At 37.9% G+C, this 24,484-nt stretch overlaps 1 protein-coding gene across 6 annotated transcripts in view; it reads left to right on the forward strand.

Annotated features, from left to right (window-relative positions):
- Positions 1–34: 34 nt before the first annotated feature.
- HELQ (helicase, POLQ like) overlaps positions 35–24,484 on the forward strand; it is a 41,291-nt gene continuing 16,841 nt past the window's right edge. The window contains exons 1-11 of one of the 6 annotated variants that reach the window (XM_070458203.1): positions 35–86; positions 1,389–2,103; positions 6,310–6,488; positions 7,041–7,241; positions 7,667–7,739; positions 10,220–10,317; positions 11,482–11,580; positions 13,067–13,212; positions 18,889–19,128; positions 22,396–22,537; positions 22,888–22,992. In XM_070458203.1, coding sequence (XP_070314304.1) covers positions 1,410–2,103; positions 6,310–6,488; positions 7,041–7,241; positions 7,667–7,739; positions 10,220–10,317; positions 11,482–11,580; positions 13,067–13,212; positions 18,889–19,128; positions 22,396–22,537; positions 22,888–22,992 — 1,977 coding nt within the window. In that variant the 5' untranslated portion in view covers positions 35–86; positions 1,389–1,409. Of the gene's footprint in view, positions 444–505; positions 609–1,388; positions 2,104–6,309; positions 6,489–7,040; positions 7,242–7,666; positions 7,740–10,219; positions 10,331–11,481; positions 11,581–13,066; positions 13,213–18,888; positions 19,129–22,395; positions 22,538–22,887; positions 22,993–24,484 lie in introns of those variants that run through there. The other 5 variants (XM_020892871.2, XM_070458202.1, XM_020892873.2 and 2 more) reach the window with 5 other exon arrangements.

A 24,484-nucleotide genomic window follows, 5' to 3' on the forward strand; every position in this document is an offset into this window, starting at 1 on the left:
TCCTCCCCTTCACCCCACCCCGCCCCCACCGCTGGCCGAGCCGCCAGCCCAGCACACTTAACGACGAGGAGAGGGCGGGCTCCCAGGTTTGTGCCTTCGCTTCCGGTCCCAAAACGGTCCTCCCAAGGTGGATGGAGAGGGGAGCGCAGCTTCCACCTGTTGCTACTCTCCCCTCGTTGCTGCACTTAACCCTCCACTAGGGGGTTGGCGGCTGGGTCGGGGGAAACGAAGTTGGGGCTGGGCCCTCAGGCCCTGCCATGGACGAAGGTGATTCCCGCATCCGCAGGCGGGTGTCCGTCCGCAAAAGAAACCGTCATAGCCTAGACAGCGTTTCTGCCGCCTGCCCCGCTACCGAGCTTAAGTCCAGCGATAAGGAGAAGGAGGACGAGGAGATGGAGGCCGGGAGCCGGCGGCGGAAAACCGTGGACGTGCAGCCGGTCGAGGTACAGCTCCATCACCTCTCAGATTCCCATGAGTTCCTCGTTCTATTTCCCAGCTTTGGAGTGATGATACAGACCCGGGTCCCCACTGCGCATGCTCACTGAAAGGCGTGGAACTTGAAACTCCCGAGTTCGGCCGTTCCAGTCTCAGGTGCAAGCAATTGACAGGTCATCTACTAGCCTTCTTGGGCTTACCTCATCTTTGTTATCGCTGTTAATCCTGTTAGCCCCCGTAGATATATATATAATTATGAAACATAGACCTTGAGACATAAAAGGAATGCCATGACACCAACCTATACTTCCAAGTTTTTGCTTCTCCTTGTACTAAAAGTACCCAGACCTGTTAGGGGCTTTGTTAAGCTATTTGCTTTATCCAGGTCTTACAACAGAAACGAGACCGAGAAGTAAAGAAACTACACTTCCTATTACAAATCTTGTGTTCTTAATCCCTTCCCTATGTTGCTACCCCCAAATTATACCTCTTCTGTTTACAGACCGTCCCAAGCCAGACTTTCCCTTTCAATTCTATTCTAAGAACAATCTTCTTGGAGTGCCCGGTAGCACAAGCATGATTTTATTGCAGGCCAGTGTCTGCAGATGGGACGGGAAACAGTACTGCGGTTATCAGAAACGCCTAGTGAGATGATATCCCTCCCAGTAGATGGCCGTCGGTCTTGCTACCATTTTAAAGGATTTAACGGTAGCTTAAGAATTAGGATCCCAGCATCACTAGGAGTACAGTTGATGTCAGTCACTTAACGTCTGTGGGTCTCCGTATCTACATCTGTAAAATGGAACAAGAGTATCTGTTTTATAGGATTATTTATATTTAGGTCTGTGATCCATATGTGACCATACAATTATATACCTAAGAGAGCTTTAAGCTGAAACTTTTATTCTTAATGAAGCTGGACTCCACGATAAATCTTTTTGTTTTCTTTCCAGATTATTGACAGTGAAGAGGACATGTTTGGTGACTATGATAGCTTTGCTGAGAACTCTCTTTTAGCTCAAGTTGATGATCTGGAACAGAAGTATTTGCAACTTCCTGAACATAGGAACCATGCTACAGACCATGCCACTGAAGGTCTTTGTTCAGAAAGCAATAAACATAACACACTCAACGTTCCTACCGCAGGTGACTGTACAGAATTAAATATAGATGAGCACACGAGGAACCAGAGCAGGCATGAAGATGTCGCTATTGAACCTGAAGCTGATATTTTGTATGATGTACCTTCTTCTCAGGTTTTATTCTTTGAAAATTTGCATAAGCCTTCCAGTGATTTGGGTGATCCATCTACTGAAGAAAAGGATTGGAACTCATCCTCTCCTAAGACTGTGAATGAGAAATTGCCCATTAATAGAGAGCAGCCCCAGCAGACTGTTGAATCCTCTTCGAAAATCAGAACTAGTTCAGATGCAAATAGGAGAAAAAGTCTGAAAGATCATCTAAAAAGCACCATGACTGGAAATGCCAAAGCCCAAACACCAATATTTTCTAGGACTAAACAGCTCAAAGAGACTCTCCTATCTGAAGAAATTAATGTTGCTAAGAAAACAATCGAGTCATCATCAGATGACCTTGGTCCTTTTTACTCATTACCCAGCAAAGTGAGAGATCTTTATGTTCAGTTCAAGGGAATTGAAAAATTATATGGTAATGTTTTTTGCTAGAATGAAAAGACATTTACCCTCATTACCATAATATTGGTGCAAATCAGTAGAAAAAAGATATTTCCATGGTCCTATTTCTCACCTTAAATCAAAAACTCAGTCCTCTCAGCCTTCCATCCATATCCTGTTGCTATTGAATTTCTTTTCTTCCCTTCGTGGCCACACTGCTCCAACCTGTTATCCTTGCTGTCTCCTTTTCCTCACCTCAGATAATTCCCAGCCCATTCCACCTCTGGGGTCTGCGTTGTCACTTGTTATATAATGACTGGGGTGTAAACCCAGTGAAACTTTAGTTCTTCCCCGACTTCTCAGTTGCTTACCTAACATAACTGACCAGACCCTTCTTGAAACACCCATTTCTTGACATTCCACTCCTTTTTTGTTTGTTTGTTTTCTTTTTCCCTAATTAGCTGGCTGCTCCTCAGTCGTCTTAGCTTCCTTGACTGACTGTTACTTTGCTACCAAAACTTGGTTGCTGAAATTCCTTTGACTACTCAGATGTCTTGAGTGAGTCAGTATTGATAATATCGTTAATTAAACATCTTTAAAGACAGCTTAAGTTAGGGTTTAAATGCAGAGAAATAGTAGTAATAGCTAATTTGTCTTGTAACATTTTTTCAAAAATCCTGGCTCCTTGCATATTTTCAAATATGTGTCATTTTAGACAAAGAAGGGACACTTGCTGCCATCCTGAAAGAGCAGCCTATCTAATCACTTCATAATTACTTCTGAAACTCCTAAGTTAGTATTTGAGCCACCTAAAAACAAGGGTTCTTATCTCAGGGGGGAAGCCATTGAGGTTGGAGAAGTAGGACTGCAGGAAACAAAGTCTAATACAAGGCTTTACAAGAGTCTAACAAACTACATTGTGAGGTTTGCAGTTCAAGAGCTAAAGGTGTGTATTGTCCTTGAAGTAGATGTTACTTTTCTGCCCTCTGCTTTTTTTACCAGCACCTTGTTCTATGTTTCATCTGCATCTCCTGCTCTCAGGACAAGACTTACCTAACTCATCTTTTTCTTTTTTTAAGGTTTATTTTTATTGATTTATTTTTGGCCGCACTGGGTCTTCATGGATGAACGCGGCTTTCTCTAGTTGGAGCGAGCTGGGGCTACTCCCTAGTTGCGGTGTGCAGGCTTCTCGTTGCAGTGGTTTCTCCTGTAGAGCACAGGCTGTAGGGCCCGTGGGCTCAGTGGTCGCGACTCCGGGCTCTAGAGCGCAGGCTCAGTAGTTGGGCACATGCGCTTGGTTGTCGCATGACATGTGGGATCTTGGGGATTGTCAATCTGATGATGAGTTCTGCCACTGTCCCTTAACCACAGGTTTTGGACTCTGAGCCTTAGTTCCTGATCTATTAAAACGGGATAATAATTTTTTTGCCAGTTATATTGTGTCAAGAACTTGCCAAGTTGAACTTTGGTTATGACTGTCAGTAATTATATATTGTTTGCCTTAAAGTAAGAACTTTAGTAAATAATTTTTAAAATCTCAATATTTGTAAATCTGATGACGATATGACCAATTTAAAGCATGAATAATTATATATTGTTTGCTTTAAAGGAAGAACTTTAGTAAATAATTTTTAAAATCTAAATATTTGTAAATCTGATGACGATATGACCAATTTAAAGCATGAATATGTGTGTTACTTTTCATTGAGCTAAAGCAGTGCTTCTCAAAGTGCAGTTCCTAACTGCAGCATCAGCATCACCTGGAAATCTGTTGAAATACGCATTCCCAGGTTCTGCACCAGCCCCCCTGAGTCAGCACTTTGGGCTGAGATCTGGCATTCTGCTTGGATAACCCCTCCTGATCCTGATGTGCAGAAAGTTTGAGAGCTCCTGAGTTAGAGAACCTCAACCTTATACAGTACTGTTGTTTTTGCCTTTTAGGCATAGAATTACATGCTTAGTGTGTTTTATAAAAATACTGGGAACTAAGTTAATATAACTTTTTTTAGTATGTGAAGAAAAATGTTATTTCCAAGTATTTATTATTTTGATCATTTTATACTTTAAAACTCTGAGTTGGATAAAATGTGGATATGTAGTTTCACATAAACATCTGCAGTTTGATAACTAATGGGTGATACTGGCCTGAAGTATTTTCTAATATTTAAGTATTAAATATTCAATGTATTTAAATATTTTTAAAATTTTTTTTATCAAAGCATAGTTGATTTACAACATTATAGCAGCTTGTGGCGGAGAAGGCAATGGCACCCCACTCCAGTACTCTTGCCTGGAAAATTCCATGGACAGAGGAGCCGGGTGGGCTGCAGTCCATGAGGTGGCTAAGAGGCGGACACGACTGAGCGACTTCACTTTCACTTTTCACTTTCATTCATTGGAGAAGGAAATGGCAACCCACTCCAGTGTTCTTGCCTGGAGAATCCCAGGCACAGGGGAGCCTGGTGGGCTGCCGTCTATGGGGTCGCACAGAGTCGAAGACGACTGAAGTGAGTTAGCAGCAGCAGCTTGTGGAAAAACCCAAATGAACTTTGCAGCCTACCCAACATATTAGTTTCAGGTGTACAAAATATAGATTCAATATTGTTATAGGTTACATATTCCACTTAAAGTTATTACAAAATAATGGCTATTATTTCCCTGTACTGTAAAATCCTGAAATGCTTTTAAAGTAAAAAATACATAATCATTTGCATATATTTCAGGCTGCAAATAATTAGCTCATGTGATTGTGTAATAATTCAGTGTTTACCCTGTTGGCTGTTTGTTATATAAGCAATGCTATGGTGAACATCTTGCACATAATCTTTACACATGCACATCCTTTTTATTTCTGTCAGTGTAGAGTTCTGTAAGCAGTACTGCTAGATCAAAGGCAGCATGCAGTTTTATGTTTGTTGCTGATAGATTGCTTCCCAAAAAGACTGTAGCAGTTTATACTTTCATCAGCCACACACAAAAGTGCCTGTTTGTTCCTGTCCTAGTCAACTCTGTATTTTACATGTGGGGGGCTTTTTGTTTAGGTAGTTATTTAATGCTTTTTATTGGTTTCTTTCTTTTGCCAAGCTAATAGGTAACAGTAGAGCATCTTTTCATGTATGTATAAACCACCTGTGAAATGTCTTATCATATCTTTTGCCCATTTTTCTAGAGGTAAATGTAATGCACATTTTGAAGACTTTTGATGATCCACATTGTCTGCTTTTCCTACAAAGTACATATACTAGTTTTCACATTTTGTTTTGGATCTAATATGATCCTTTTCATGAATTCCACCTTGCTAACTTGTGGAAACTCTAGATTTTGTTGTCTAGTCACTAAGGCATGTCCGACTCTCTTGCAACTCCATGGACTGTAGCTCACCAGGCTCCTCTGTCCATGGGATTTCCCAGGCAAGAATACTGGAGTGAGTTGCCATTTCCTTCTCCACGGGATCTTCCCAACTCAGGGATCAAACCCATGTCTCTTGTGTCTTCTACGTTGGCAGGTGGACTCTTTACTACTGAGCCAACAGGGAAACCCTAGATGTTGTAATTAATAACCCTAGTCTTTTATGGTTTAAGCAATCTCATCAGTTTAAGGATTTTTTTTTTTTTTTTTTTTTGGCTGCACCAGATCTTAGATGCAGCATGCGGGATCTTATCCTCTCATCAGGGATCAACCTCAGTCCCCCTGCACTGGGAGTGTGGAGTCTTAACCACTGGGTCACCAGGGAAGTCCCTCTCATCATTTTAAAATGGTATTCAGACCATTCAAACCAGCTCCCTGTGAAAACTGGTTGAATAGTCTCTAGGTTTGTGTAAATTCTCAATTTTTTTTTTTTCCTCTTTGCTCTGTTTCTCTGTTGGGTGAATGAGGAAGGGAGGCTTACACAGTGTCCTTACTGAACATAAGATAAAGGCCTTAGAATTCACACAGGTCCTTGAAAGGCCCCTTAGCCCTTCTGATGTCCCAGGCGATACCTCTTGTCCAGCAGGCCTGCCTGCCCAGTGGGATTAGACCTCAGTCTGCAGCTGGCAACTGAGTGAACTAGTTGCCCACCCCACCAACCAGGCCTGAACTAGTATGCACACCATGCATTGGAGATTTTTGATATTTATATATAGTTGCTTTTATTACTATGAGAAGATGCTACACAGGATAGGATTTGATTTTTTTCTCTTAGAAAACTTTGTAGAAGGAAAAAATAAGGCTTTTTTTCTTCTTTTTTTCAATTCCACAGAATGGCAACATACTTGCTTAACATTGAAATCTGTGCAAGAAAGAAAAAATTTAATATATTCCTTGCCAACAAGTGGTGGAAAAACCCTCGTGGCTGAGATTTTAATGCTACAAGAACTACTATGCCGACGAAAAGATGTTTTAATGATTCTACCATATGTAGCAATTGTTCAAGAAAAGGTGTGATTTTTTTAAATGGTATTTGTTAATGTTATTCTCACTTTCAGATACAAAAACTAGAATAAATGTAACTTTTTCTTGACTGAGAAGAGGTAGCCTTACTGATGGAGAATTATTATTTTTAGGATGTGTAGAAGCAGTGTGGTGTACTTAATAAAAATCTCTTCTAATACTAATTACCTGTTTAAGAAAGAGTTTTTTTCCCCCTAAAGTTGTGAATTAAACTCCATTTCAAATGTTCTACTGATATTTAGCATGCTTTTTCAAGCAGAAACTAACCAGTTATTTTATCAAAATAAATGAATTATTCTGATGTTTTTTAATATCAGAAGAGAATTAAAATTTATTTTTACATTCATTACATAGTTTAAAAGTGGCTTTCACTTCAAGGATCAATACATTAGTTATGACATTTCTTAGATGTATATGCTTTATCTGTAACCTTATTCCCATTGATTTATATTAAACACTATTTTAGATTTTTTAAATCCCTGTAAACACTTAATACAGTTCTTATTTATCTGAATTTTTTTGTTTATTTTAATATTCTAGATTTCAGGTTTGTCAAGTTTTGGTATAGAACTGGGTTTCTTTGTTGAGGAGTATGCTGGAAGCAAAGGAAAATTTCCTCCAATTAAAAGAAGGGAAAAGAAATCATTATATATTGCCACTATTGAAAAAGGACATAGTCTGGTGAACTCCTTGATTGAAACTGGAAGAATTAGCAGTCTGGGTCTGGTTGTTGTAGATGAGGTTGGTTACTATGTTTGTTGATTTATCAACATTTTTATTGTACTAACAGTATTATGTGTATCCATTTAATACCTTATGAGGATGAGTATTTTAAGATATAGACAGTATTTAGATGAAGGCATTTAATGCTTGGTAATCAAATTCAGTTTTGTGTCAGTTGTTTCTTGAAGAGTAAATTTATGTGTATATGTTCAGTTTTATAATAGTACTGATGAATTCGTGATGCCAGGACATTGTCCTAGGGATAACTTCATTAACTTAAAATATCAGTGAAATAATGTATATGTACTCTAGTTACCATAACTAAAATGCTTGAGTTATAAAGCAAACATTGCTTCTTCATTTCATCAAATATATGCTTGTTTTATGTAGGTATTATATGCAGATTTACTTTTATCCTTTTTTTTTTTTTTTAAATCTCAAAGTTGCACATGATTGGTGAAGGAAGCCGTGGGGCTATACTGGAAATGACTCTGGCAAAAATCCTCTACACGAGCAGTAAGTTTTTTTTTCCAAATGTGGTCACTAGTTGATTTATAATCAAGAGACCTATAAAAGACTTAATTCTGTCACTAGCTAGATTATGTAACCTAGAGTAAAATGCTTAAGCTTTCTTAGTTTTTTATTTCTAAAGTAAGCTTATACATTTTTGTTGGATGCATGGGTAGAATCATGGAGATCAATGAGGTTAGCATTTGAAGATGTCCCCATCAGTATCCTCCACTTACTAGCTCTGTGTGCTTAGGCATGTGACTCAACCCCTCTTTCCTCATCTGTGAAATGGGCACAATAATGGTATCAACCTGATGGGATTGTTGTAAGAATTACATGAGGTAACACATGTGACCAATGCATTCAGCCACGCTCAGCACATAGCACACTAAAGGTTTGCTGCTATCGCCACCATCAATATCATTTGAAAAACGTCTGTAAATAGTCACTTTAAGGAACTATTTTGCACCATCAGATAGTTTCTAAATTTATATGATATATTTATTCTAAATGTTTATCTATTTTTATATACTATTGCAATAGCCTATTAGGTACTATAATAGTTTATAGAAAATTATCCATCATAAAGATCAAATCTTAAGAATTATTTTTAAAATTTTGATAACTGTTATTTAGGCAGATTGTAGCACTTTATAATCATTGATTAAAAAATGTTTATTGAGTACCCACTGCATGTCAGGCCCTATTTTGAGTGCTAGGGATGTAGCAGTGAATAAAACAAAGTCCCTGCCTTTATCAAACCTATATTTTAGTGAAAGTAAACAGATAATAAGCAGATAAACAAGGAAACAGTATCAGATGGTGATACATTCTATGGAAAAATACAAAGCAGAGGATGAAGGGAGAAGGATCATCTGCTTGTCACATCCAGTGTACACTGATAGTTCTTGTCTTAATTTCTTTTCAGTATTTGAATACTCATTCTTTTTTCCCTTGGGTGCTAAAACACCATTCTCTTTTCATTTCTCTATTGTCCTTCTGTAAGACCAATCATGTGTTAGCACTGAGAGGTAGAACAGTGTAATGACTAAGGGCAGACTCTTCAGCTGGATTCAAATCCTGGCTCACTTTTAACTTTGTATGTGACCTTGGGCAGGTATACTACATAGTATAGATCCAACCAGCCCATCCTAAAGGAGGTTAGCCCTGGGTGTTCATTGGAAGGGCTGATGCTGAAGCTGAAACTCCGATACTTTGGCCACCTGATGCGAAGAGTTGAGTCACTGGAAAAGACCCTAATGCTGGGAGGGATTGGGGGCAGGAGGAGAAGGGGACAGCAGAGGATGAGATGGCTGGATGGCATCTCTGACTCGATGGACATGAGTTTGAGTAAACTCTGGGAGTTGGTGATGGCCAGGGAGGCCTGGTGTCCTGCGGGATTCATTGGGTCGCAAAGAGTCGGACATGACTGAGCGACTGAACTGAACTGAACTGAAATGATAGTAACTGTGCCTCTTTTTCCTTATGCATCAAAAATGGAGGATAGTAATAGAACCTTCCTCACTGAATTGCTGTGGAGAGGGCATGAGTCTTTGTGAAGCATCTAGCATAGTACCTGCACATAATGGACATGTGTTTGCTGTGTACTTGTGTACACTGCTGCTGTGTACTTACATGAATACTTATATAACTGCTGCTGCATACTTATGCATGCTGCTGCGGTGTACTTACGTGTATACTTACGTCCACTGCTGTATACTATGTACACTGCTGCTGTATACTTACATGTATATTTATATATGCTGCTTCTGTATACTTATGTGTATAATTATGTATACTGCTGCTGTATACTTATTTATATAAGTATACTGGTACATATTTGTGTGTCTTTCTGTCACCAGTGCCTTACACTTAATAGATATTTGGACAAAAGGGCTCTCTCCAGTTTCTCCTTTGGTCCTCCTTTGTGACACTGCTTTCTAAGTGTGTTCATCGTATTCGTTGATCGTATACCATAGATTCGTCCCTTGTTTCCTTCCTCATACAGTTTCTGCTAATTCTCATCCGTACGCATGACTTCAAAGTCGTCTTGTGTTCTGATGGCTCCCAATTTGTGTGACCAGTTTATACCTCTCTTCTGGGCAGTATCATCTGCCAGGTTAATAGTCTGGTTTTATAGAGTTGCCTGTTGAACAACACGGGTTTGAATTGCATGGGTTCACTTGTAACTGGGTTTTTCAGTAGTAAGTGCTACAGTGCCGCAGGATCTGTGGTTGGTTGAGTCCAGAGAGGCAGGACTGGAGATAAGGAGGGCCGGCGCCACCTCCAGGTTTTACACAGATTTTCACCTGCGCAGAGGGGTGGTGTCCTCAACCCTCATTTCGTTCACAGTCAACTGTATTTGTCTTATCTGCCCCCTCTTTCCCACGTCATTCTGGAAAAATTACAAACACAAAAAGGTTGCTAAAGTTACTGTTATGATATACTAAATAACACATTTTTCTCAATACTTTTTCTTTTTTTAGAAACGACTCAAATTATTGGTATGAGTGCAACGTTAAACAATGTTGAAGACCTGCAAGAGTTCCTGCAAGCAGAATATTACACCAGTCAGTTTAGACCAGTATGTACCTAAGGTTTGATTTCTTATGTATCATCTTCTGTTTGTAGCAAACGTACTGTATAAAAATTCTGAGAGTGATGAAGGAGCATAATGCCACTCACTGTGTCTAAATGCTAACAAGTTTGTGTGGAGAGAACATACACTGTGGGGTCAGAGAGCTTGGCCGGAATGGGTGCCCGGCTCACGGGCCTTCAGTGAATATTTATTAAATGAAAATTTTCAGACCCATTCTGCTTTTCCACTTTACATTCTGTAAGGTAAATTTTTCCATCTGGTGACAATTTAGTGATTCACATTTTGAGTTATTGACACATATAAAAGTTTATCTTAAAAGTTAAAATGTTTTCAAAGATTTAAGTTTTGATAGTTATTATGCTTTTTTAAAAATAAATTAAGACCTCACAGGGATATAAATTTAAACTCCCCAGTAACAGTATTCCCAAAAGGCTTAAAGAAAGTAAGTACATGTTGTTCATAGTTATTTGAGAGAAGATTATAATGTACATGTACTCTGTAGTCTCTTGTGTCTAAATAAGTTTTCAAAATATAATTTTTTAGAATCACCAAATTTTAACTTGAAATTTGGTGTTTTTATATTTGCACCAAATGTGAGAATTTTCAAGAGATAATTCCTGACCTTAATTGTCAAGTTAGGTGGTGTTCTGTAGGTGGCTGTGTGGTACAGTGGATAGTGCATTGAGCTTCTCAATGCTATTCTTGAAAAAATTCAGTAAGCTCTATTTACAAACTTCCTTTTGTCTATAGATACTTAAGTTGAAAATAATTTGATGGTATTCACATTAAAACTGGCGACTAATAAACTTTTAAATCTGGAGGAGTAACACAAATAACTCCTTAATAAAAGATAGAGTGTGAACACTTGGCTCACTTTTACTTCCTCTTGTGACAAATGTAAGTGTCTGATTTTCCTTCTAGATCTGTGGCTATTTAATTCAAAAGTATTTCTTCAAGGATAGTAATCCCTATTTTGATTTAAAGGAAAAAAACTTAATTGGAAAAGAAATAAATTTAAGTTGAAGTATTCTGCATACCTTAGAAAAGATAAAGTTTTTGTACTGTTTTATAACATATTTTACAAGATTTGAAACTCTATAAAGAGGAATTTATATATGATATTAATTACAAATGTCCCTTTAATTCAAGGTTGAATTAAAAGAATACCTGAAAATAAATGACACAATATATGAAGTAGACAGCAGAGCTGAGAATGGCATGACTTTTTCACGCCTCCTTAATTATAAGGTAACCTTGATGATCCCTGATGCTGAGGTTCCTAGACTTTGTGCCCAGCTGCCCTGGGACACCGCAAAGGAGTCACGTGGGTACCATGGGACAGTTTATATATTTCAGACAAAAAAGCTGATGCTGGACATCTGTTGGACACCATAACAAATGACTGGTTCAAGACAGTTTCCAATGTCACACTACATTACTTCCTAGGATAGTATATCTTTGTGAAGTTGGTGATTTTTTTTTCTTTTTTTTTTTTTTTTTGCACTTACTGTAAGCAAATACCATGTGAAAATCAATGTGGAACAGGAAATAAGGGTTTTCTGGTTTGAAAGACTGCAGGGCCCAGGTGTGCATACTTCTCATTAGTGGGTTACAATAGTTATTTAAGAATGAAATGAATTTTTTGTTTTCAACTGACATTTGTTGTTATTCAGATGGGTACTTATTTGTGAAGAAATGCATCCTTGTTCTTTGGACCTGACTACCTAATAATCAAAACTTTCTTTTGACCTTGGGGCTCCATGGACCAAGATAGCTTGGAGAGCTTTCCCATAAATGTTTATTCATTCAGCAGCAAGAGTAATACAAGAAGAAATATTTGTGAGCTCTATAGCTCAGATATTGGTGTATGAAAATATGGATGTCTACTGTGCTAATGTTCTGTGGTTTTCATGGAGGACATTGAAAAGGGAGAAAGGAGTTTTACAGCAGTTTTATTATTCCATGAAGGTATATTGGGCTTCTCTGGTGGCTCAGTGGTAAAGAATCCACCTGCCAATGCAGGAGACAGGGGTTCGATTCCTGGGTCAGCAAGGCCCCCTGGAGAAGGAAATGGCAACCCACTCCAGTATTCTTGCCTGGGAAATCCCATGGACACAGGACCCTGGCAGGCTACACTCCATGGGGTTGCAAAAGAGTCAGACACAACTGAGCGACTAAACAACAACCTAAAGGTATATTATTCTAAATCTGTATCTTAATTAGTTTTCAGTCAAGTTGAAGAAAGTGAGGAGATTTTAAATAACTTTACATTTTTTTGTTCTTTGAGTTCTTTATGTCTGTTTGATAAATATATTTTGTATTTCTGAAAACATGTCCTGTAGTATGATTGAATATGTTTTTGAAAACTGTTAGTAATAGCAAGAGATTTAACTTATTTATGCAGTTCTTTGACTATTATTAGGATCAATTTGTGTTTCTCTCTATGGACTTTTTCTGCTTTGGTGAAGATGGGCGGGCCATAGAGTTATTAATAAAATTGGTTATTTTCACTTCCTTTATTTAAAATTAAATACCCCTAACAAAACCCTAATAACAAAAGTGGGACTTAGCATTTTGCTGTGTAATATAGGTTGCATCTTTTCTTTTAAATGGTCATATTTATTAAATGAGAAGTTCAAAATTATGGTTGATTTACTTACCTTTCAAAGCACACTGGTAAAGTGAAAGGCTTTCATGGTTGCTAACTACTTTGTTCATAAATCTTGTCATGCAGTATTCTGATACTCTGAAAAAGATGGATCCTGATCAATTGGTCGCACTGGTGACAGAAGTTATTCCCAATTATTCCTGCTTAGTTTTTTGTCCCACTAAGAAGAACTGTGAAAATGTAGCAGAAATGATATGCAAAAGTTTAAGCAAGTATGTTAATCTTTTAAAAATATTCTGTTTGATTTTTTATCATGATCTACATGCCTGTATTCTGTTTAACAAGCACTGATTACTTTTTGCAGACATTATGCTAAGTTATTATACTAGATTCTAAAGGTCCTGGCCTTGAGGGAAAAAAAGCTGAACTGTGAAATTCACAGATGTGAAATGGCCAGAGAAAAATTCTAAGGCTACATGTAAGAGAATGCTGATTAAACAACAGCTTGGCTCCACAGTGAGTCACCTTGAGGCCTTTTTAAAATCTCAGTGCCCAAGATACCTCGAAGACAAATCAGAATATTTGGGAATGGGACCCAGGTACCACTATTTTATAAAGCTCCTAAGCAAGTCCAACATACAGCCAAGGTCCAACATACAGCCAAGGTCAACTGCTGGCCTATGTCATCAGAGGACTAATCAATAACCACTGTAGGGATGAAAGCCTATGTGATCAGTGTGTTAGTCACTCAGTCGTGTCTGATACTTTGCGACCCCATGGTCTGTCCATGGAATTTTCCAGGCAAGAATACTGGAGTGGGTTGCCATTCCCTTCTCCTGGGGATCTTCCCAACCCAGGGATCAAATCTGGGTCTCCTGCATTGCAGGCAGACTCTTTACCATCTGAGCTACCAGGGAAGCACCATGTGATCAGAAGACTAATCAATAATCACTGTAGGGATAAAGGCCTGTGTGATCAGAGGACTTAGCAGTGTAGGGATTAATCATATCTTTGGCTTAACTTTCTCTGTAATTAAATACTGTTGCCTTTGTTTTCTTAGTAAGCTTCACATTTGGATTGTGTGTACATTGGAACTGAATTTGCTAAATAATAAAGAAATGTACTGCTTTGTAATTGTATAGTATTTTACCATGGGCTCTGTTATAGAAATAAGTATAAAATGACCTTAAGTATGAACAGTTTTAGTTTTTTCTGTATGTTTTTGTCCCATGTGTTGTGTTAACATATTTTTCAGACTTCTTATGGGCCCCTGAGCCAGTGCTGTGTGACTATGCACAGATCAGTACCCTGGATTCGAACCCAGCCTTCCTCCACCTGCGCCTACAATCCTACTGTCATGGATTGGCCTAATACAGAGTTAAATTCATTGGCTAGCACAAAGATGCAGATGTTTGGGATAAAATCAAGGAGTGTTTCCCATTTCAGTAACAGAGTCTGACTTTAAAATGATGATGTAGATTATAAAAACCTAAGGAAATTAAATTATCATTGAGGGATGCTCAGTGAGTCATTTGTTTTCTTGGAATAAGGTAATATAGTACCGAATAAGTGATGGGGAAATTTAGAGACAGACTTTTGACTGTGTGAAATGAGACTGATTGTTGGTCAACTTATACCCTTGACTTATTTTGCTTTTCGGGGGTAATAGTTTATTTGGGTCGTAAATGTTGATGTTTAATATTGACATACTTAAAAAATTTGGTTCCCCGGAACCTTTAGTTAGTGAATTGTGACGGACACTTGATACTTTCATAAAGAGATAGGACTTAACTCTTTCTGAAGGAAAATTTCCTCTAAATACATTTTCCATATTACTTGCTGCTTTCTTAAGGTAAAAGTCCTGAGTATACTCAGCAGCGGCCACAGGACTGGAAAAGGTCAGTTTTCATTCCAATCCCAAAGAAGGGCAATGCCAAACAATATTCAAACTACTGCACAGTTGCCCTCATTTCACATGCTAGCAAAGTAATACTCAAAATCCTTAGAAAATTCCAGAAAAATACCTACTTCTGCTTCATTGACTACACTAAAGCCTTTGACTGTGTCAATCACAACAAATTGTGGGAAATTCTTAAGGAGATGGGAATACCAGACCACCTTACCTGCCTCCTGAGAAATCTGTATGCAGGTCAAGAAGCAATAGTTAGAACTGGACATGGAACAATGGACTGGTTCAAAATTGGGAAAGAAGTACATTAAGGCTGTATATTGTCACCCTGCTTATTTAACGTCTCTGCAGAGTACATCATGAGAAACGCTGGATGAAGCACAAGCTGGAATCAAAATTGCCGGGAGAAATATCAGTAACCTCAGATATGCAGATGACACCACCCCTATGGCAGAAAGTGAAGAGGAATTAAAGAGCCTCTTGATGAAGGTGAAAGAGGAGAAAAAGAGGAGAAATGTTGGCTTAAAACTCAACATTTAAAAAATTAAGATCATGGCATCCAGTCCCATCACTTCATGGCAAATAAATGGGGAAACAATAGAAACAGTGACAGACTTTATTTTTCTTGGGCTCCAGAATCACTGTGGATGGTGACTGCAGCCATGAAATGAAAAGATGCTCCATGAAAGAAAAGCAATGATAAATCTAGACAGCATATGAAAAAGCAGAGAAATTACTTTGCCTACAAAGATCCATATAGTGCTGTGGTTTTTCCAATAGTCATGTATGGATGTGAGCTGAACCATTAAGAAGGCTAAGCGCTGAAGAATTGATGCCTTTGAACTGTGGTGCTGGAGAAGACTCTTGAGATTCTCTTGGACTGCAAGGAGATCAAACCAGTTAATCCTAAAGAAAATCAACTCAGAATATTCATTGGAAGGACAGATGCTGAAGCTGAAGCTTCAATACTTTGGCCACCTGATCCGAAGAGCCAACTCACTGGAAAAGACCCTGATGCTGGGAAAGATTGAAAACAAGAGGAGAAGGGGACAACAGAGGATGAGATCTTTGGATGGCATTACTGACTCAATGGACATGAGTTTGAACAAGCTCCAGGAGTTGGTGAAGGACAGGGAAGCCTGGTGTTCTGCAGTCCATGGGGTTGCAAAGTCATACACAACTGAGCAACTGAACAACAAACAATAAAATAGTTTAGCTCCCATCTTGGTGGCTGTTAACTAAAATGTTGTCATATTTAGAGCATACTTTTTTCTGTTTTTCTGTAATTTATACATAGATGAATATAATCTAGGGCTAAATGTTTTCTGATCTCAGTAGTATCTTCAAAAGATAATTTCTTGAAAGTCATGGAGTATCAGTCCTTATCTTAATTATTTGCCTCCTAATCATAACTTTCACAGGAAGCAGGTATAGTACAGTCTCCTAGAATATGCTTATTATGTGTGTTTAAGTGCAAAGACTGAAGCAGAGTTTTCCCCAAGTGATTGTCTCAACCTCAAGGAAAATTATCTTTTTTATGGCTGTTAGTGTTTTAGACTTCTAAGTAAAGAATGTCTTTTAAACACTATTTCCTGACAATGGCCAAAGCTCTGATTGTATCACTTTCCCTAAAAATCTCCCTAATAGTGATACCACAGTGCTTCTTAGCCTAGATTCATGCTAAAATCTGACCCAATTTACTTTTTCATCCTTATTTCTTCTACTCTTTATCTACCCGGCACATCATCCAGATTGAACTCCTTGTCGTCTTTTATTCATTTGTCTCTGGCTGTGCTGGGCCTTCGTTGCTGCACACAGGCTTTCTCTAGTTGCAGAGAGCAGGGGCTGCTCTTGGCTGTGGTGCTCAGGCTTCTGATTGCAGTGGCTTCTCTGGTTGCAGATCACGGGCTCTAAAGGTCAGTATTGGGGCACACAGACTAGTTGCTCTGCAGCATATGGAATCTTCCCTGACCGGGGATTGAACCCATGTCCCCTGCATTGGCAGGCACATTCTTAACCACAGGACCACCAGGGACGTCCCTACTTGCCGCCTTTGTTTATGCTTTGAACCACCCATTTCCATGCCTGCGATCATGCTTTACCTTCTGCCAATAATGTACTTCCCCACTGCCTCACTGTGAGAGTTAGCTTAGGCAGGTTGATAAGGAGTCCAAGCCTAAGGCCCCTTTAAGGAGCAGGTCAACATTCTTTCTTTTTCGCATTCTTTTGACATAGACAAGTAGGCCTTGTAGGCAGCAGTATCTCTTGTTCAAGGACGTGCCTTTTTTTGAGCTTTGGGTGTATGTTGTGGGAGAAGGTCTGGTTAAAAACTTCCACAGCCCTGAACTCTGGGTTAACCTGTTCCTTCTGGCTAATCTCGTGCTGATGTCATCCCAGGGTGTACGTTATGGGAAAGGGTCTGGGCAAAATTCTCACAGCCTTGAAGTATTTTTTATCTGTTCTCAGCAGCTAGGTGAGCAGTGTATAAGGCCCCACTTAAATTAGTGAGGCGGGTACTCTCCTGTCCTCTTCTGATGTTTTTGTCAGAAGCTTTTTCTGTCACTTTCACTTTAAATAAAATCTACACAAAGCTCCGAGTGACTGAGACTGCCTTTGGTCCCAGAGTTAAATCTTCTCCTTTGGAGATGACGAATCTGGCAGTATTGTTCACCACTAAGCTATCAACTGCCACCTCTAACCTGTTCTTCAGGACCCAGCTCACATCTCAACTTCCCCCCACAGAACCCTTCTCCATAGATCCATGTCTTATCTGGTCATTTACAAATAATGTCTCCCTTCTCTTAAATTATAGGATAATTATCCTTAAGACTTAATTCCTTGAGAAGAATTTGTCCCTTTCAGGACCTCAAGCTCTGACTGGAAAATAGTAACATAAAGTCTGTAGCTCCCTACCCAGCTGTCACTTTTGGTTCTTTCACTATTGACTCTCGATCACTTCCTGCCCCATTGTTCATTGTCTCTTTGTCCATTCTCAACTTTGTCCATTTCTCAACTTCTTATGAAATTACTGAACTTGTGCATTTGGCACCAGTCAGAGCTGTCTGTGCTTTCCATGAAGCTTGCTACAACAATACAACAAGCTACAACGAGCTTGCTACAAAAGCTGCGTGTATTATATTTATATCTTAGACTATATTTTTCAGGTTTCCCAGGTGTCACTAGTGGTAAAGAACACAGCTGCCAAAGCAGGAGACATAAAAGAACACGGTTGGATTCCTGGGTAGGGAAGATCCCCTGGAGGAGGGCATGACAACGCACCCAAGTATCCTTGCCCAGAGAATCCCATGGACAGAGGAGACTGGCGGGCTATGGTCCATAGGGTCGCAAAGAGTTGGACACAACTGAAGTGACTTAGCACGCACACAGACTATATTTGTTTGCTACTGGTATTCAGAAGTTGTTGCTTTACAGTCAATTAGTAGTTATACTTAGTCTTTCATTTTTTCTTTTCTAGAAGGGAATTGAGAAAAATAGGTGGTTCTAGGTAAGGAGGCATTGTAGGATATTACTGAGACTTCTGAAGTGCTAATGTTTAGATAGTGTTTTACATATAATTCATATGCTTTAATAATATATATATTTTTTTCTCTTCAGAGAAGAAAATTTATGACAAAGCAATTCATCTGCACTGAAGATGTATTTTCTTGTGAAAAAAAAAATGTAACTTCTAGAGCAGGTGTTTAAACCTAGCATTCATGAATTCATAGGAAGTACAGGGTTGAACTTCAGAAGTACACAAAACCTCTGAAATTATGTGCAGAGTGTTATATTAATGTGAATATCTGTTTTTTCCCTTAGCTTTAAGCAGATTTTCATAGGACTCTGTGATCCCCAAATAGGCTGAGAGAAACTGCCTGTTAATGAAATCGGAATTACAATTCTAAGAATGTTTTATGTACTTAGGTCAATAAAAGTAACACTATTTTAAAAGGAGAATGTTTACATGTAGCTACTAAAATTCAAATGGTACGTGCTCTGTCCCTATAAGATCAAAGGTTCTAACAGATCTTTTCCCTAGGGAATATCTGAAGCACAAAGAGAAAGAAAAACAGGAGGTGATTAAGAACTTGAAGAATGTCAGCGGTGGCAACCTGTGTCGCGTGTTAAAGCACACCATCCCGTTCGGAGTTGCTTATCACCACAGTGGCTTAACCAGCGAGGAAAGGAAGCTCTTGGAGGAGGCCTACTCCACAGGGGTCCTCTGCCTCTTCACCTGCACATCCACCCTCGCCGCAGGCGTTAACCTCCCAGCGAGAAGGTGAGACACAGCCATTGTCGGCCAGGCTCCAGACTTTTCAGTTTCCAGCTTGCCAATAGGTTTGCTTGTTTTTTTTTTAATTGTTTTAGTCCTTCTCAGTAATGAATGAGAATTTATCAAATGCTTTCTTCAGCGTTTGCTGAGTTGATTGTTTGGTTAATTTCCTTTAATAGCTTAATGAAAAATGGCATTAGTAAATCTCTCTCTCTTTTTTACATTTGTATGGCTGTGTCTGGTCTTAGCTGCCCCTCACGGCCTCTTTGCTGCAGCACATGGGCTTGTCTCTAGTTGTGAGCAGGTTCAGTTGCCCCACGGCAGGTGGGGTCTTAGTTCTCCAGCCGGGGGTCGAACCTGTGTCCCCTGCTTCGGAAGACAGATTCTTAACCACTGGACCACAGGGAAGTCCCTTAGCAGATCTCTTGCTAGTATTATTCCTTCTTTCTTTAGTCCTCTCCCTATCTGGTTTTGATGTTAGGATTTGTTATTCTAGTTATGTAGAAACAGTTGGCAAGGCTTTTGACCATTCTTTTTTTTTTTTTTTTTAATCTGAAAGAGTTTATTTAGCATAGAGATTTCCTTGACACCTTAGAGAACTCATCTATGACGACTTTTGAGTATATTAATGGTATCTTTTTTTTTTTTTTCAGAGTAGATCCTTGTTTACCTTTTCAATTATTACCAAAGCTGTGGGCCTGTGCAGTTGATTTCCACTCTTAGTTATTGATGACGCCAAAATTTGTGACTATTTTTCCCAAATAAATGGTCAATCTTTATAAATCATCCAAAAGCTTTAAACTATATATTTTATGTTGCGTATGCACTTTTATATAACTCAATGAGATTGCAGTTATTAGTCATGTTATCAGCTCCTCTGTTTTCCCTGTGATTCTTTGATCTGTCAGTTCCAGAGACGTATGTTAGTTTCCCACTGTAATTATGGAATTATCAACTTCTCCTCTTTACATTTTTACAATTGTTTGCTTTGTATTTCACAACTATTTAGGTATATAAAAGTTTATTACAAATATATTGTGGCTGAATTACACCTTTTGTCAATAGAATAAGTCCTTGTTTTCCTCAGAGTGACTTTATTTTGAACATTAGAACTATGTATATATTTTTTTGCCAACTATATCTTTTTCAATTCTTTTGTTTTCAAACTCTGTCATTTAGTAAGTTTTCCATTTTTTCAGACAATTGTTGAAATAAAAAAGGAAGTTAAAATTTTAACAGTGGTAATCAAATGTGCTTTTCTATTATTTTAGAATTGATAACTGTATCCTCTGCTCAACATTACAAGAGTCTTAGCATTTGTATATTTTTTCTACACTGTCTCATGTATTGTTGCAGTTTCCTAAAATGTTAGGTCTAGATTTTTAATTTTCTCTCATTTTTAAAAAAATTTATTTACCTTTAATTGAAGGATAATTGCTTTACAGTCTTGTGTTGGTTTCTACCAAACATCAACTTCTCTCATCTTATAATCAATAATTATTTAAATTTACCAATAAATCATACTTTGGGGTTTTTTGTTTTGTTTTGCCTACCACTGCCCTTTGTATCAAACATCTTCCTCCTGTGATCCATTTTTTATTTTGCCATCCTTGGGTAATTCTTTTTAAATGATGCATTGGAAATAAAAATTTTTGAACCCTTGCATAGTTGAAGCTATCTTTAGTTTAGCCTCACACTTGGACACCTCGCAGCGAGCAGAATTCTAGGTTCAGTGTTTGCCCTTAGGAGCCTTTGTAGCATTCTTCTGTGTCTTTAGGGAACTAGTGGTGGACATTTTTGTTCTTACATAGGCTTGCTGTTTTTCCCTCTCCAGAAGCTTATAGGCTTTTCTCTTTAACCTCAACATTTTATAATGTGTGTGCTCAGTTGCATCCGGTTCTTCAGAACCACATGGACCATAGCCCACCAGACTCCTCTGTCCTTGGGATTTCCCAGACAAGGATACCAGAGTGGACTGTCATTTCCTACTCCAGGGGATCTTCCTGACTCAGGGATTAACCCACATCTCTTGTGTCTCCTGCCTTGGCAGGCAGATTGTTACCACTGGACTACCAAAGAAGTCCCTAGCTATTTCTGATTTATAGGGCATAGCCCTTGGGTACATGCTTTCAGTCTAAAGTTTTATGCCTTTCTTCATCTTAGAGTAATTATTTTCAGTTATCTCTTGTATTATTTCTTTCCTTCCATTTTCTCTGTTTCTCTTGCTTTTATAACTCCAGTTAGACAATTGGTCTTTCATTTCTCATAACTTTTCTTACATTTTTTCAGTCTATATGAGTTATGTAACTCCTTTACTTTCTATATTACAAAATCAGTTTTTAATTATATCCCACTAACTATATTCATTCATTATTCAGTTCTTCAGTTGAATTGTTTAAATGAATTAATTTTTTATTTCTAAGAACTCTTCTTCTTGTATTGTTCTTTCTTTATAGTACTCTGTTTTTCTACTATAAATACAGTACCCTCCAGAATTTTCTGTGCATATTAATTCAATTTTTTAAAGTTCTTCTTTGTTCCCTGTATTAGCTGTCTCTGTCAGATGTATATTCTGTATGTTCTCATTGTTTTTCTTCTATGTAATTTGTTTTCTTCATGTATTCAATAATCTTGTCTGTCCACTGAGATTTATAAATAAAGGAGTTGGTTGAATAGTTCAGGTAAATAGCACAGGTTTTCTCTCACCTTTGAACAGGAAGGCTGGCTATAGACTTCTGTATACATAAATAGAATTGAAATCACCATGTTGTAGGTCAAAAACAGTTGAAATCTGCAATTTTATGTAGTTGACAATACAAATTCATAAATAAATATGCATATGTTAGTGGCCTGTGATCAGATTTTTCATTTATGGAGTATCAAATCAAAAAACCTTTTGAGATTATTGCTGTAGTGGATTGATCATAAGCTTTGCAGCTAAGCAGACTTAAGCTCGAATTATGGTTCTGTTAATTACAAATCTTGTTGGTTTTGATAAGCTACTTGTCTGTGCCTCAGTCAACCACTTTGTAAAGGAAAATTAAAGTACATAAGAATATTATTACCACAAGTTTTGTAAGATTACAGATAATGTACATAAGGAACCTAGGACATCATAATATAGATTACTGGTAAATAGCAGTTACATATTATTTTGAGTTAATATGTCACTAAATTGAATATCATATAAAAATAATGAAACAAAGAGTTTAAAAATAGATGCTAATGGTATAGATCTAATATCACTTTTAATTAATTTTGTCAATTCCATAGAGTTATATTAAGAGCCCCCTATGTTGCTAAGGAATTTTTAAAGAGGAATCAGTATAAACAGATGATTGGCAGAGCTGGCCGTGCTGGAATAGATTCTGTTGGGGAGAGTATCCTTATACTGCAAGAAAAAGACAAGCATCAGGTAATAATCTGGTTGTTGGTTGGTTGTTTTGCTGTCTTTTCTCAATCTTTAATTTTGCCCATTGATACCATCTTTTAAAAATTAATTATTACTATTCCTTTGAATAATGTTTCCTTCTCCTCTATGATTAAGCATTAGAAAGAGTAGCTTGAATAGGTCTCTATTTCAATGAAAAGCATTTTCCCTGTCTTCTTCCATTTTCATGTGGATACCTGCTCAATTCTTATTTTTTTGCCTGTTTTTTCTCTCTCCCAGCCTCCACAAGATCTATGCAAATTATAAAATTTTATATGAAACACAATTTATTTTTTATAATAATGTGGAACATAGTATTGCTTTAACTCTTGTAGGTATTGGAGTTAATAAGCAGACCACTGGAAAACTGCTATAGCCATCTTGTTCAGGAATTCACCAAGGGAATCCAAGCCTTGTTTCTTTCTTTGATTGGTTTGAAGGTATTTTTTATTATTATTTTTATATCTTATTGCTATTATTTGAGACAGTGGTAGTTGAAAAGTTTTGAAAACTGTAAAGAAAGTTGAAAAAAAAGTTCACGTCTATATAATGTGAAAAAGAGCAGTCTTTGACATGATAAATCTGAATCTGGATTTATATGTGCATTTTTAATCCTTTGAATTGTATGGAACAAATAATAACTGGGCATCCATTACAAGTAAGAGACTTTGATGGATACTGTGGGGGATAAAGGAGCCTTAGAAGCATGGGTCCTGATGTCAGATAATCCAGCATTTCTGCCTTGGTAAGAAAAGATCCCCTGTAAGTCCTCTGATCATAATAAATATTTGTGAAGTCAGTTTAGCCTTTATCAAGCAGAAAATTAAAAAAAAAAAAAAGTTGGGTGGGGCACAATGGGAAAACACTCTTTTCCCTAGGATTAGAAATTGACTTTCTTTTTTCAGGTTATTCTTGAGTAAAACCTCTTTTTTAGGCTTATTCTCTTGTGCTCAAGGCCCCTCAGTCCCAGACTGGTAAAGCCAGTGTTTGAATTCAGCTTTATCTAACTAAAATCCAGGACTCTTATTAATTTATCATATAGCCTACCTTTATTATCGCAAATTGGTGTAAGTGAAAGTTCAAAAGGTAATTGATAAGTAAAAGATATCATGAGACCATTTTGGTTGCCTTGCAGATGAATGGTGTAATATTTTATCCCCTGGCATTTTTAAGAGCGAAAGGCCACAGAAAAGAAGAGAAATTAGTCCTCAGTATTGAAGGAGGTAGAGGTTTTAGATAAACAGAGGGAAGGTATAAGCCATTCCAGGTACTTAAATTAAAGATGAGAAACCTTAAGATGATGTGGAATAACAGTCAAAAGACCAGATATTGTAGCTATAGAGGAGGGCTGAAGATAACCGAAGAGTGGAAAGTTGGGTGGGAAGCTGGGCCAGACTGTGTGCCTTAGTTGGAGAGGATGGGAGAGAGTGCTTAATACTAGACTGAAGAGTTGTAACATAGTCACGTATCAGTGGAGAACTCCTCCCAGGGTTCTGTGCTGGTTTAGGGCGAGGCCTCTCATGTCTCACACCTGTGTCCCAGCCACAGCTCCGTCTCTGTTACCCTGTGAAAATTGCTCTCACCGAAAACTACGAAACGCTGCTGAGAGAAATTAAAGACCTAAATAAACGGAGATACCATGTTCATCAATTGGAATGCCCACTTTTGTTCAGATGTTACTTCTTCCCACATTGGTCTATAGATTCTGTGCAATCCCAATCAAAATCTCAACAGGTTTTGTTCCTTTTTTTTTTTTTTTTAGAAATTAAAGATCGATACTGAAATTTATTTGGAAATGCCTTAGGGTAGGCAAAGATGTCTTATAAGGAAAACTAAAAACATAAATCATGAGAGAAAAAAATCAATAGACCTTATATTTTTATAATTCTCTTCAAAAGATGCTACTTAAACAGTGAAAAGGTGGGAAGAAAA

This window comes from Odocoileus virginianus, chromosome 29 (genome assembly GCF_023699985.2).
Source record: "Odocoileus virginianus isolate 20LAN1187 ecotype Illinois chromosome 29, Ovbor_1.2, whole genome shotgun sequence".
In the NCBI taxonomy this organism is placed as follows: Eukaryota; Metazoa; Chordata; class Mammalia; order Artiodactyla; family Cervidae; genus Odocoileus; species Odocoileus virginianus.